Below are 16515 nucleotides of genomic sequence, written 5' to 3' on the forward strand. Positions count from 1 at the left end.
ATGTTTTCCACAAATACTTCGTATTATTCTCCTACAACATATAGATCTGCGTATTTCACACTGAAGAATAGAAATATATGAATCATGCATTATTGTTAATGATTTCTACTAGGTTTTGGTTGATTCTACTAGCACACTGGAGTGGAATAACATTTTCTAAGTTGAAATTTGTCCTTCTCTAATATTTATTATGCATGCACAAAAAACATTTTCCGTACTTTGGTAAGTCTTTTTAAAAAAAGCTGTTGTATAGTGTTTATATTTCATCCAGAGTCTACTGTGGAAACTAGACCTGGCTTTTATTTTAGTTTGTGTTTACAGGTTGCAACAAAACAGATCTCATATCACTAACATTTCTATTATAGACATGAGGAAGTAGCACCAACATTTGGTCACCCTGACTTTACATGCAAAACAACAGAGATGCTCTTATCCAGAAATCGTGGAAAATAAATATTACTAATTTTAATTATGCATTAATTAAATTTTAAGCAAATGTTTTTCTCCATATTGATTTATAAAAATCCACATTTGACTGGGCTCTTTAGTTTGTTTAAATAATTTAAAATCTTTCTTATAAAATGAGAAATAGAGCACATTACTGTATATCAGGAATTCAGCACTGGTGTTTCATGCCGTGGGATGACAGAGTTTATGATGCTTTCAAGCTTACAGTGAGCTCCGGCATCTGGACCAAATGTTTAGTGAACTGATTGATATAGATATGGAAAGGACAGGAGCTGTTTCTTTGTTCAGTCTCATGAGAAATACATTTACTTGTTCAGACATACACAATTAGTGGGTGACATTTGTGACACACTACAGTCTATTATGGCCTGTCAAGAATGAAAAATGAAAAAAAGACTAGTGTAAGTTTGTGATCACACTGTAAAAGTGTCCTATAAAGAAGAATGTCATTGTTCTATTGCATTACAGACCACTCTGCATACAGGAAACTAATTCAGAAGGAAGAAGAAAAGCCATGATGATCATTCTTAAGATGGCCTTACTGAAGTCTGACACTCGTGAGACAAAATTAACAAATGTAAAAGAAAGTGACAGAAAGGTATTTAATGGATGGAATAGTGGGACACAATCATGAGTCACAGGAATTTCCATCTGTCAGCTCTACTTTATCAGCTGGACACTTCATTAAAGCTGCATGCATGCCAACATGTGGTTAAGCGGCCATGCTGCGGAGGGGTAATGGAATCTACACTTAGGTCAGTGTTGCATAATGGTTGTTAATGGATTAAATATGTACCTGTGAAATCATCAACAGACCATGTTTTCACAGAAACCAGCAACAGAAGGACTGCAAATTAGTCGTCTGATACTTTTTGACACCTTAACACCAATAGAAAGAATTATGATACAAAAATAGAAAAAAACCTTCAATTAGCACCTTCATTCATAAGTAATAAAAAATGAAATAAGCACAAAATAACACCACAGTCTGAGTCTATACAAGACTTTCATTTCATTTATAAATGTTCTTAAATCAACTTCTTGTCTCATACACTGCAAGAATGTATTGCTAGTTTTATATACTTTAGCAACATAAATGTTGCTTGCATGTTTGTCTGTTCTGAATAAAGTATTTTTAAAAAAACAATCAGGTGTAAAAACAACCTGCAATACCAGATATTGCTGACTACCTTTCCAGAAATAAATAAAGGTTTGACTTGTTTTTTTCAAAAAGCTACTGTTTTGTTTCATCTGCAGAGTATTTTAACCATGTGGTTACAGTAGAAAAGTTATTTTTCACACCTACTGATGGTTCAGTACTAGAGCTTCTCAATGGACAGGACTTAACCTCCAGAGATGTGTACCCACATACTCTTCAACTTCTGTCATCAACTATCATCACCTATATCTGTCACTTATAGGTGTAAACAGGGATCCATTTCTTTAATGCCAGTGTTTAGAGATTTAAAACCTGAGTCACTAGTCTTTCTGGGCTCAAAGATATGCTGTTTCTATTCTGTAACAGTTGAACGTGAGATACTGACATGATTTTTTAAGGGATGTCATTTTGGGTTTATGTCAATATCACTGTATGACTAAAGGAAAATTTGCAAGGTGTTCATTATTCTGCTTAAGGAAATGTATTTTACATACAGATCCAACATGTGTGCTCTGCACTAAAAAAAAACATATGTCTGTAAAAGTTAAAAATACATGTATATCTGGTTCTTGACTATACCAACTGTTATAGGGCAGGGGGAGAGTGTAAACTGCCCGAATAAACATGATGATATTAGGGGACTGGTGTCAGCTGTGTGCAGCCAGATTCCATATATAAGCATCAGGGAGTCAGACCCTCACTGTCAGGTGTGGCAGTGAGTAGCCGGGTCTCACTGGGAAACGCCAAGGAGATCAGATGGGTTCCAATAGCAATCCTGGAGGGGATTGGAAGATTACACAGACAGCCTGTTCCAAGGGTTTGCGAGACAACAGGTCTGAGTAAAGCAGTGGGGATGTCTGTGTGATGTCCAGTTTGAATGAGGTCTTCTGTGTAATGTCTGGGTTGAGTAAGACAGTGTAGTCACCTCAGTCGTTGCTGTGTTCACTCGCCGGTAAGAAGTAGATGGTGAGAGTGTGACCAGCATAACGACTACCACCAGGAGAAGATGGTTGATATCCCTACCTATTTTCTGTGTGCAAGAATTGATTAGTAGCATGTGCAGTGTGCAAGCTAGACTGATCAATGATCTTAAATGAGCGTGATGGCCGACCTGTGTGGAACACCAGTGCAGTAACTCGGACCGATTAGTAAGTAAGTCCACTTCAGTAAGTAAGATGTGTGCATTTTATGGTGACATGGCTTAATTAATCCCCAAAGTCTGTCACTGTTACACAACACATAAACAAAGCATTATCACTTAATTCAAAACTAACAAAATAATAAATACAAATGATTACAGTGCACCTTTCTTTCCCTATGGTATGCCATAATAAACCTTTATTTTGGAGAGGGGATTGCATTAACCAAAACGAAAATAAAACCAATTAATACAAAGAAGTGCATTGCTTATTTGCTAGCTAATCATCTAATGATTACACTTGAAATTTATACTATACATGTACTCATTTATATATACCTGTGTCACTAGATTAGTTACATTGAGTCCTATAAACCAATAAAATCCTTCTGGTAGTGCCATTACAAGGCTTCTAAAATAAATAAATTGAAAATGTAATGTATAATCCTAAATTAGGATAATGAAAAAGTTTCTAAAAAGTAGAATGATTAAATTTCTTTAAATGATGGAATGGTACTGTACATTTACATGTTAAGAGTTTCTTCTGCTTCTAGATGTATATCAGTTTAAACTAAAAATGAAATTGTCTAATTGTTCTCATTCAGTTAAGATTTTTTGAAAAGAAGAATTTTTGTATTTCAAAGAAAATAAACTTTCCTAATTATAATACATGAAATTGTTATTTAAGTCAAACTGAGCTGAAATGTTACTATGTATGAATGATGTCTTTCTTAGAAAGCAGAAAAAGATTACATCATCCTTCAGAAGTTTTTTTTTGGCTTGAAATCAAAATAGCTTTCTGATTAATAATTAGTGAATGTAAAGTGTATTTGTAAATTTAATTGAAAGGCTCACAAATGCCCAAATGGTTTTAGTTTCTTTATAATGTTCCAGCAGAATTTCCAGTAACAACATAGATTTATGGCATGAAACTTTAGGTTAATCACAGTAATAATTATATAAAATCAATGAATAATGACTGACCACAGAGGATGCTCCTAGAGGATGAAAGTCTCCTTAATAAAGGAACTGGGCATAACTCTCCAAGCTGGCCAGGAAGAATTGTGAATTAGGACCAGCAGGAGTCAAACCTACAGTACATGTGTTTTACTGATCCTTCTGACATACCACTACTGTACACCTGACAAGAAAGGAGTTTCCTCTTTTATAATCTTTTATCATTTCCATGGTCCATTCATTTAACACTTGTTGATTCATGTGCATACATTATTTTGAGATGCCAACAAATTTTAATATGCAAATGAACATCTTGAGCGAAACCTTATCAAAACGTTCTGTAAATCGAATTTTATAATTTTCATTTTCTCTTGACAAGCCTAGCAAGTTAATCAAAACACTTCTCTGCATTTTCAATGTTTTTGTAGATTTGAGATTAAGTTGTACTGTATTTCAGATGAAAAGGTATACAGTAAATACAGTATGACGATACTATATCTACTGTGCAACTAAATACACATTAATTTTTAATGTGCACACCAGTAGTCTTCTTTAGAAATGACCTTACATCCTTACCAAAAGCAGTACTATGTCTTCTTTTATTTTAGACTTTTATATACTACTCTGTCTCTGTCTGTTTATTAAAAAAATTATAATTATTTAATTGAAATTTTTTTTTAACAAGTCATGCTAACAGGAAAAAAACAGTAATTTGCATTCACATTGCAATTCATGCACTGAAACAATGAAATCAAGCAAGCAATGAAATCCTTACTGGTCCGAAGTTGTTGCTGTCTAAACTGTGGCCATGGTGGTCACCTTCAATCCAAAAGTGCCCATCAGGAATCTTCAAATATCTGTTTTTATACCCCATTGTTCTAAAAAAACAAAAAGTAAAACATCAATAAAATTATAGAAGCTTTGATTCCATAACCAGAATGAATAAAACACACCTTATAGCTTAACTGTGACCTTCAGCGTATCTTTTGACCTAATATATCAACCTCCAATTCTTTTATAACTAGGCTACTTTGACTGATGTTTTTCATGTGCTGTTGACAGAGCAAATTGGTTTGATTTTACCTACATCCCACCATTGATTAAGAGAGTCAAAACCCCTTTGACAAGAGGAGGTGAAAGCAATTCACCTCTCCCAGTGCTAAAAATCAAACAAGAGAATCCTGCAATAATCTGGTATTAAGATGCCAATGAGAAAAATGAATCTCTAAAAGGGAAAACATGTTAGGGTGATTAAAGATTAAAAATTTCTCCAAGCCTATAGTTTCTCATTTCACCTCTGACGGCCATGGTCACACTAATCTCTCCATCTGTGTTCTCAAAGCAGGTTTTCCTAACTCCAACATCAGAAAGACTATTGAAGCTAAAATTATCCAGCAGCTAGGATCACACCTTTCCCCTTCTCTCAATGACAGACTAATTTTCTTCTTAATTCTCTCTATTCATTGTAGGTTTCATTTCACACCTCTTTACCTACCCTGACTTCACATTACCTGATTGGCCACTCTGTCTGATTGGCCACTCCTTCTATCCCCTGCTCCCGCCTCCTGTTCCTCCTCTCTCCCAGCTTTTGTTCTATGCTACATTACCTTTGCTGACTGCCCTGTCTTTCTCACACCTGAAGAAGGCTCCATGGCCGAAACATTGTGTTTTCTTTCTTCTCTTTTCAGCATGGAATAAACCTATCACTTGTTCCTTTGCAGCCTACACATGCTGACGCAGCTACCCACCTGAACTATATTTTATATATATTTGTTTGAATAGTGTGTTTTTGGGCTTGTTGGAAAAAACAACATTCAAAATATAATAGACATTCGGCAGTAACAGACACCCTTTCCCCTATTAGTCCACCAAGCAGACAGTTTACTGTATTACCAATGACCAAACTATTATCAGGGAAAACTGAAGGGTGAATGGCAACTTGAGGAAACAAATAAAGGTGATAAACAAAGGCATACGACATATTGTAACAATTTCAGCTAAAGAGATCAAATAAATATATTGTCTGGAGTTACTCTGAATTGACTTTCACACATCTACTACATCACAAGTGGACAAAATCAACAACATCAGCTCTATAACTGACAGAAGATGAGGTTCTGGACTGTTTCAGACAAGCCGCTTATCCACAGTACAATTAAAAGTCCAACCTAATACTGTATATGAATATCGTCAGATGCACATTAATTTAAGACATGTCATAGAGTTTGACAAAAAAAAAACACTCTCCCTTCCATTATTGGAAACATATAGTTTCAATAATATGAAGTTCTTGTTACCTAAACTAGATTGAACTTTACTTAGTCTCCCAGGTATAATCTCTGTAAAATTTAAATTAGAAGGCTTAAAGCTAGATGAAAATAAAATGCCCACCCCTACACTAAAATGTTTACAATTAATAAGAAAAATGTCCCCTTCCAATCATTAATCCAATCAGCATAACTGAAATTCAGTAAGTTTCTCCTGTAGGAAAGCTGTATTAATCCTTTTCAATATAACAGTAAGTAATCAAAAACTGCTGCCCTTTTGGCTATGTGTCTCACCCCGCTGACATTCCAAGTGCCAACCTGATGAGTTTCTATTACAAGGAAAGACAAATAACAACAGGCATAAACACAGAAAAAGATAAATAAATTATCAGGAAAATCATTCTGAAGACACTAAACATCATTATTATCTCTCAGAGCAGAACAAACCCTACTCTGGAGAGTTTTTATCCTATCACACTTTTTTCTTTCACCCTTACATTACTTTCTGTGCAGGACAGAACTTCTGGGCAAGTCTGCAGGCTTTGAAACAGAGACCCATTCACTCATTTTTTCTCTTTGATAAAATTGTGCTTTGCAGTACTACGGTACATTTTTTTATACTTTGCTCTTCCTCTCAAGTGTGCGGAATTCGCCCATCCTAGTGTTCACAACAGTACTTGGAGGTCCAGCTCAACCTCTGAGTCCTTGTTGTCTCCCCATTTCTTACACTTCTTAGTAAAGTATCCTTCTTGGCCACACACAAAATACTGCATAAGTTCTGAGATCCACCTGAACATGAAAAGCAATATTTTCTGTAGTTCTCCATTTGGATTATCTAACAGCTCATGTAACTGTCTCCTAAAACTACAACTTATTTAAGATCAAGAGACACAGACCCCAACTGAATCATTCTGATGCCTTGACAATGTCTCCATATAGTTTCAATTTATTGAACAATAATTAATATTTCAAGAAAGGCAGCACATTTGAAATTAGCAGTTTTCGTATTGAGACAAAAAGGGGCTAAAGAAATTAAGATCTTGTCAATTATTAAGCCTTTCTGAATTTAAGTGACATCAATGAAGGAATACCATTTCTCCAGTCAGCACTGAACCTTCTGTCTGTCACTGAAGAGTGTGCAACCTCTTAAAAGTACAGTAAGTAATTCAGTGGCTAACAGGTTAGAGGGATCTATCTTCCTTTTCTTATTCTCCCCATAAGAATACAGGATAGGATATGCTTCTAAGAGTGGAGATGTAAATATAAAATTAGTGTTTTTTAACAATTATCAAACATAATAGATGAAAACAGCCATAGCAGAAGAACCACAACAAGTCTGGGTGTTCACATTGTAAACCCAGACCTTGTGTCCTTTAAATTACCATTACTTTAAAGCACCAGTGTTTAAAAAAGGGCTTTCTAAAGAATGATTAACTTGTGTTATGACCCCAAGTGTCTAGGGGTAAAGGGGTGTAACATTTAGGATAATTTATTTGATGCAGGTGGGTTCTGGTGAGGGGGTTAGGAAGCGTGATAACAAGTGTTGGTGCAAAAGTGATGATTTTAAGGTGAATAAGTGACTGGTATGTAATAAGACACAATTACACACAGTGAAAAGGAACAAGAGTGGTGCCAAAGAAAAGAAAACAACAAACAGAATGGAGCTGACTAAAAAAGTGAGGGAAAGATGACTTAACTACAAAAGAAAACCTTAAACACACGGTCTTCGGCGTCTTCAAACACCCTAGCTAAACCTTCACTGACTACCCAAAACCATACAAGACAATCGGCACTCACCCATACTAAACTAGTGTGAATAATAAAAAGATCAACTACGTGTGCGAAATGTACCCAACAACCTAAACTAACCCTATACACAAAAGTTCACACAAATACACAAGTGTATTACAAATACAAAGGAGAGTAGATACAAGTAACAAGGTACAAAAGAATACAGAGGTTGATACATTAAGTCTGGGCAAGGTAATGCCTAAATAAAGGATAACACACAACAAACAATTGAACACAAACCAACAAAAGCCGAAGCTATATGAAAACACACACACGAAGCAAAACCAGAAGCTAGGCGAAACTGAGCAAAGCAGAACCGAAGTCAAACAAAAGGCCTCTTCCTTCTGAAAACCTCCATGTTATATACTGAATAAGATGCACTCTGATTGGTTGAGAAGCTGATTGATGATGACATCATACAGAAACAATAGTGTAATGATGAACCAATGGGGGAGGGAGAACAATCAAGGTCAGGAAGTGTGGAACATGGCAACAAAACACACATGGACCACACACTGGGACATAACAACTTGTAATTAAATTGTTTTACAAAAATCTATACTATGTTCTTATATGACTAAGTTAATTAGAAACTCTTCTATGAGATACATCATTAAAAGCAAACCATTTATTTTTCTTTTCGTCCTTAAGAAATTATGTATAAACAATGACTGAATTTAAATAGCATGTTATTTAAGAGGGGAAATTTCATCTTCTTTCTCAAAGTAACATTGGCTAAAATACCTGAAAATATCTTCGGATATGTTAGTCTTTTTTGTTGGCCAGATTCTGGATTAAAATATTCATGTGGTTTCCCCAGGAGTCAAGTTTAATCAACTTCAATGAAAAATTTGTGTAGATATTAACATATAAAAAATGCTTCGCTTTTCCCCATATCATTTTTTTCTTTATAGGCCTTATATATTGTGTTATTTATTTCTTGTAAAAAATAACAGCAAAGAGGATTTATAATGCTCTCTTCATGGTTGAATGATCCACCTGTCAAGCCATGCTGGAATCAGATTATTTTCTCCTTTCAGTGGAAATGAAGTATCCCAATGAACTGTAATTGCACAGTTATGTTTCCATCACTGAGTTTCTTTTGTTTTTCCATTTTCACAGTGCACTATACCATACAACACTCTATATATACATACTGTATACTGCGAACAAAACAATAACCTCAGTTAGAGAGGAATTCCTTTTAAAATGTAAAAACATTTGTCAACAACATAACCAGTTTCAAAGTATTCATGTGGGATGGCAAAGCATATTTATCTTCATTCATAAACAATGAGTCTATAATCCCGAATGGATGAACCGATACCAGAGGAGTGTCTATATAGAAATCTGACTCTGGCCTGGGGTCATTACTCCAGACCCGGCTTGGATGCATTTTAAACAGACACCTGCTGTTTAAAATGCTCAGAAATAAATGAAAGGCAGATATAGCATTGTCGGGAATAGCCATTATGCCTTGTGTAGAAGATTTGTTTTATGATTCCAATACGTAGATAATGGTCACTCATAAACACCCATTCATGGTTATAACATAGGGAGACCATAGTTTTACTCAGACTATAAAACTCTTTGTAACACTGCTTGAAGGGCAGGGTGCTGTGGGGGATACACCTTGTGTGCGTCTTCTTCAGTATTTTCCATAAATGGTAGATTTAGTATTTTTTTGATTTCACTTTTGTCATGAATTAAAACTCATCTCAAAGTTTCATTGACATGTGCTTTGACTCTTTGCATCTCTATGGTCTACATGAGAGAATCTGCAGCCCTTCCTATTGCAGAGAGACAATCATGTCATGTAGTGATCAGGTCTAATGAAGACATCTGCCTTGGATATTCCACACTCATCTGACAGGGGAGACATCAATAGAGATCTGACCAAGATAAAGTGTGGATATTCATCTTCAGGACATGTTCGGTAATGACATATCTGGTAAACATCGGCTTTATCATTTCAGAAGATCTGACTGTAGTTACAGTATTATGCAGGTGATGACATGGAGAACAAAAGGCATAATATGAATATTATCTCACTTGTATGCACCTTGTAAGAGACAGAGTGGTGTGGTGGCTAGCACTGCTGCCTCAAACTCTCAGATTCTGAGTTTGATTCTAGACTGGCATGCATTCTATGTGAAATTTGCATGTTCTGTTTACAAAGGTTTTCTCTGGATACTCTGACTTCATAATACCCCCAAATTATGTTAAATGAAGTCTCTAAATGTTGCCTTTCTGTGTGTGAGCCTTGTCCCTTCAGGTGACTGGTAGTGCCTTCCATCATATACTGCAGGAACAGGCTGCAGCCTTAACAGGAATAAATGACGTTTTGGTAATGTGTGAATGTTTGCAACCATAACACAAACTTAAGAACCTACAAGTTGGTCCTAAAGTTGTTTCTGAAATTAGAATTAAGACACATTATAGATTATTTTAATGTGGTTGTTAACCTCAGTACCATTTTAGGAAACATGACATTTTTCCAAATTATGCCACACTCTAGCATTTCTATCTTGTAGATCTAACATGAAACTTAGAATATTATATGTGATCACTGAAACATGACCCATTGTTCATATTGTCTATAGCCTCTTTTTCTAATATATACTATTCAGGAACCACATACAGAATGATTTACTTGTTCTCATTTGTAGCAAAAAGGTAATACCTTATGGCTACTGCATTTGCTTCTCATTTTTGCAATTCAAAATGCAGGAGATAGTGGTTGGGAGACATTCAGACATTCCGCTATATACACATGGATCTTTTCATTCTGAAGAATCCTAATGAATATCTGTATTTGTTTTCTCTTTTCTGAAGAATAGCACAGTAAAAGAGTTCTGCCTTCATTATTGCACTGCATGACATGTTGCTCTAAACACTGTAAGAATGCAAATTGCTACACTTGCTATGTTTTGGCAGAAAGCAAACAGTATGATGCTAATAAACCATTTGCACATTTATTTTAACCTAATTTGTTTTTTATGTGTCATTTTAAAATTCTGTTTTGTGTTCAGATACCTCCTACATTTTGCAAACATTATACAGAATTATATTAATTCCCTGCTGGCATTGCTTAATTTTACTGTGAAATATTGTTTCAGAATTTTCTCAGAAAAAACACAAAAAAAACAGGAGAGATTTGGAATGCAGTGGACAAAAGGGATCAAGTTAAATCTTTATGAAAGTAGGGAAAAGCCAAAATGTGGAGATTAAAAGAACATCTCCTCATCCTTGAAGCATGATGGAGGTAATACAGTATATCCTTGGCACGCAGGACCACATTTCTAAGTGACTACACCATCTTTATTGATGATGATGACAGCAACATAAACATAATATACAGTCTCCAGTGAATCTGTAGTCTGTTTTTCCTAAAGACAAAGGTTCCAAGGTCACTGTTCACCAACCTAAGGAAGATCGATGAGACCCACCAAGGTCCCATGAGAATCACAGGGTGGGTACCAGGACCAAACCTGATAACAACCTCAACCAATCGCCTTTAATTGGTTGCACCTTTAAAGCTAGCAATGAACTAATTTTGTGTTGGTTAACTCACTACTCATACTCGTTTCCAACTAACCTGGCAACTCTGACTTTCTGACCCACATGACCGTAAGCAGTTTGAGTCAGAACATAAACATTTCTCCAAGATGCTAGGCTAGGAAAGTGAGTCAGTAAAGTACAGAATTCTGCCCAAGATATTCCTTCTGAAATAGAAGAAATCATGTGATTGTGAACCCACTGTTTTGCCTGATCAATGAAATAAGACTGTACAACTCTTTCTGTTGAGATCATGAACATCCAAGCATATTCAAAACTAATCTATAGCCCAGATGAACTGAGTTATCCTACATGTCTACTTTGCAGCCAAACCCAAACATGACTACTGTGCACAGATTATTTTAAAAAGCAAAGTTCAGCAAGTTGCTAACTTCTGGCAAAGGTGCGTGAGTGCCAATACTAGCTGTGGTGGCTCAATGCTATGCAAAGCTCTCTCTTCTCTCTGCACAGAGCAAGCAGCTGCCAAGTTGGACCATGGACCAACCCAGGCCAGCTCTGTCTTATCAGCGGAAACTTTGAATTCATCAAGGACGTTTGGCCACTGGATCTTTCAGTAAAAAGTTTCTACTTTCACATTATAATTCTCAAGAGTTGAACTGTTATTTAAATCAGGTTTGATTTTTTAGTGTATATTTACCTGTATCTGAGAATATGCATGTGATGTAATTATATGTGACTGATAAAACCTATGATATAGACTATATCACACATTATAGTCAATGTATTTTAACTTTGAATTTATTAACTCCTCTTCTTGTAATCCCTGGGTGAACTGTTATCCAGTTTTATCACAGATGATTGTTTCACAGATATATTCTGTTTGTTGTAATGCTTGTCGTGATATCAATATATTGTATGTTATTACGTTTGGTTGATTCCTAAAAGTTGTCAAAGTACTCTTGGAGTTTACTGTTCCGATTTCTTCATAAACATCTGCATCTCATTCTTTGACTTGGTCACTTGTTGTAGTTATTTTAACTACATTTTGTTTTCATTATTGTTGTAGTGGAAAATGAAACACTTGCAGAAACACTTTACTGAAACTGTTGTAGAATATGACAAAAGTACCAATTGTAGCTTTTTTGAATTAGCCAGTCCAAACAGGGTGACACTTTATTGGCTCGGGGGTTTAATACTCGTCTGCCACCTGGAAAGTCTGGGTTTGATTCCCAGCCAATCCACAAGCTGTGTTTTAACCAAAAAAAACTATCTAATAATAAAATATAATAAATAATATTTATACTACTTATACTATATTAACATTATTATTATCATTTATTATTATATACAATTGTATGCTAATTATTAAAATAATACTAGTAATAAATGAATAACACAAATGAATATTGATTAGTAAGCAAACATGTGAATACTGTCAATAGCAGAAGTAAAACTCAGTTCTACTGGTCAGACCAACAACCTCCAGGATGTTTGGAGAGAGTAAGGGAATTTAAATATTCCCTTAAACAGAAATCACAATTAAGGTTTTTTCGTGTATTGTATTTGCTTTTAAATACTAATCATTAAAGGCACTATGTATAATACACATGTGTACATCACGCCCAGCGCTGACTCTAAAGAGGTCCTGCCAGTCCTTTACGGGGCCATCAGCGATCTGCAAACTACTTATCCCGACGGCTTTGTCACTGTTGCTGGTTACTTCAATAATCTGGATCTTAAGACAGTTCTTCTTTAATTTTATGAATATGTTAATTTTACAACCAGAGCAGAGAACATACTGGACTTAAGTTACACAAATATCCATAATGCATACAAGGCTGTTCCCTCCCCCACCTGGGTGACTACATCTCTGTTACTCTTATTCCAGCATACAGAAGGCTGCTCAAACGTGCCAAACCGGTTCTGAAACAGATCAGAGTATGGCCAGATGGAGCCATTGCAACATTACAGGACTGTTTTGGAATATGTTCAGGGAGGCTGCTACCTATGATCATCTCATTAATTTAGAGGAGTATGCAGCATCTGTGACCGGCTACATCAGTAAGTGTATAGATGACATCACCGTCTTTAAATCTATCATCACACGGGCCAACCAGAAGCCATGGCTGACTGCAGAGGTCCGTGCACTGCTAAGAACCCGTGATGCTGCATTTAGATCAGGCGATAAAGCAGCCCTTAGGACTGTGAGGGCCAACCTGTCCTATGCCATCAGAGACACCAGAGATACATGGCACATGTAGGCTATTACTGATTACAGGACTACTCCACGTGCCAGTGACGTTGATGCCTCCCTTCCGGATGTGCTGAATAACTTCAATGCACGGTTCAAAGCACTGAATGTTATGTCTGCGAGGAAAACCACATCTCCCCCCGATGATCAGGTGCTTTGCCTGTCTGCAGCTGATATGAAGAGGACACTAACCAAAGTTAATCCACGTAAGGTTGCTGAACCCGATAATATACCTGGTCGCGTGTTCAAGGAATGTGCAGAACAGCTAGCAGATGTCCTTACAGGTATTTTTAATATCTCCTTGTGCCAGGTACTCCTCCCCATATGCTTCAAATCCACCAATATTATACCAGTGCCGAAGAAGTCAAATGTGTCCTGCCTCAATGATTACCGCCCTGTGGCGCTCACACCAATCATCATGAAGTGCTTTGTCTACTGATGATGCCGTATTTCTTGCCCTTCATCTGGCCCTGTCCCACCTGGACAAGAAAGACACTTATGTAAGAATGCTGTTCATTGACTTCACCTCAGTATTCAATACAATCATTCCCCAGAAGCTGATAGGAAAATTGAGCTTGCTGAATATCAACACCTCCCTCTGTAACTGGATTCTGGACTTTCTGACCGAGAGACCTCAGACAGTCTGGATTGGTAATAACATCTTGCACCTTGACCAGCTGTATCACTGTTTGGTTTGGGAATTGCAACACTTCAGAATGCAAGACCCTGCAACGAATTATGTAAACAGTTGAAAACATCATAGGAGCCTCCCTCCCTTCCATTTCAGTTATCTATCACAAACGCTGCATACACAGTGCCTCCAGTATAGTAGATGACCCCTCCCATAAACCTCTTTGCCCTCCTCCTTTGTATACGACAGGTTTCATCAAGATATAAAACATAAACCTTATCATACACCTCCTGGCTTGTTGAACCCAGTTCATTCCACACAATCCGTGCAAACTTATATCCTTCTCTGTAATCAGTATTATATATATACAGTATGTCCCCAATACAAATTGTGATGCACAATATCGTAATAGTGCAAAGCTCTTCTTGTTTGTTTTATTCGTAACTGGAAGCGACAAGGACATAATTCGCAATTATTACATACTGTAGTGTTTCACATAGACGTGCTAATCTTTTCAATTATGCTGTTCTGCAGGTCCTGCTAAGGTCTTATCACATATTTTGACTCCTAGCTACGACATGAAGGGATGAACACAAAAGACAAATATTTGCAATACTTTTGGATTTTGTGTGCCGTATTTATTAACTTTACATTTCTAAAATAATTCTGAGTGTCTGTATCTGTAAAACCCTCAAATTACTATACTTCAAAGGGTTATGTAAACAAGAAATATGCTGACTCAAATGTACATAATGTGAATGTATAACAATCCTTATAGTCACACATAGTATTTTGTTCTAATGTCTTCAAATTTGTGAATAGAATTATCTAAATAGAATATATATATACATAACAGTGTACTTCATTCATATTAATCTGTTGATCACAAAAGAAAAGTGCTTGACTGTAAAGAAAAGCTAACACTTGACTTTTTTGTCCTAATATTTTCACAGAGCACTGTATTTCAATATTTTTTCAAACTTATTTTCTTCTGAATATATCATTTTTTATTATTATTGTTTTCTCTGAAGTACTCTGGTCTTATCTTTCAATGACTGAATAATAAAAACATCTTAAAATACACTCTTCTGCATTAATGGAATTTCCTTTTTGATAAGTTTCTTTGTCAACACAAAGGCAAAATCCTTTCTACTTGTTCTAAAGGAGTTCTGTGGTATTCTACACATTTATAATTAAAGCTATTGGATGGTACTGTACATAACAGCACAACTTCTAATTGCTGTCAGACATTTAATAATGTTTTTTTAATAGTCTTCTGCTATCTAATTAATTATTTAGCATTTTCTTTAGTTTTATCTTCAATTAAAATGTACAACCTAAAATGTATGCACTGCAGAGTGGAAGAAGAAAAAATGTATACTTAAAAATAATTAAATGTTTATGCAGATAAAAAGAAATATTACACATAATATAAAATGTATAAAATGTAGACTATGCAAAGAAGATATATTAACACTGAAATTAAATTATATTCTTATGGTTTTATAAGATAATTGCTGCAATGTTAAATGTAAATCTATTAAAATGCAGTGAAAAACTATTTCTAAATACTGTATGTAAGTAGTGAGGGTCATAACATTTTAAGAAATGTTTTTGTTGTCCTGAGACATTATTTAAGCTTTAACACTTTAATTTATACTAAATTGATTAATCTTTTTGCTTTTGCTGCAGCAAAGATACCACAGTGCGAAGCAATTTGACAACTAGACACAGTTTGAGATCTTCATACCATCTTTTAGTTTTGCCATAAACAATTGAAAAACATTGTCATCAAAATTGCATTTCTGGATATCAACAAGACAGGTCAGGTGGGTGTGGGGATGTATTAGAACCCTTTTGCTTTCTGTGGGATTATCATTATTCAGCAACCATTAACCATAGTGAATTCTGATTTACAAATCTGTTTTCTGATTGGAATGTTTTCTAATTGGAATTGGTTTCTAATCGGAGATAATACTTGAAGTAATACTGCAAAACATGCAGCTTTCATTGATAGAAAAGGGCCAGAAAAGTAAAAATTTGCTTGTGTGATTTGGCTTTATACAGTGTAGTGGCGAGGCTTATTAATAAGAAAGAATTAAGTGTTCTGAGCTTTCCCAAGTGAGGCCCATCTCTGTTCATCTCTGTGGTGCAGCCACAGAGAAACTATTCATGCAGGCTGATTTAAGGTTTCCTTTGATAAGGGACAGCTCCCAAAGGGGGATGCACTTAGCTAAGCCTGGCTATCATGATCAATGGTCATCCATTGGCGCCTATCTGTCTAGGGAGTGCCAGATAGACATCTGGACTGCATTCCTAAGTGTCAGGAGTAAG

At 35.8% G+C, this 16515-nt stretch overlaps 1 protein-coding gene across 2 annotated transcripts in view; it reads right to left on the minus strand.

Annotated features, from left to right (window-relative positions):
* The window catches only part of immp2l (inner mitochondrial membrane peptidase subunit 2), a 444163-nt gene that overhangs the window by 60557 nt on the left and 367091 nt on the right, over positions 1-16515 (minus strand). For both annotated transcript variants that reach the window (XM_088644863.1, XM_088644864.1), the window contains exon 5: positions 4498-4600. In XM_088644863.1, the coding sequence (XP_088500989.1) occupies positions 4498-4600 (103 nt within the window). The remainder of the gene's footprint in view (positions 1-4497; positions 4601-16515) is intronic.

The sequence above is a fragment of the Lepisosteus platostomus genome, chromosome 9, assembly GCF_059453375.1.
Source record: "Lepisosteus platostomus isolate fLepPlt1 chromosome 9, fLepPlt1.hap1, whole genome shotgun sequence".
Lineage (NCBI taxonomy): Eukaryota > Metazoa > Chordata > Actinopteri > Semionotiformes > Lepisosteidae > Lepisosteus > Lepisosteus platostomus.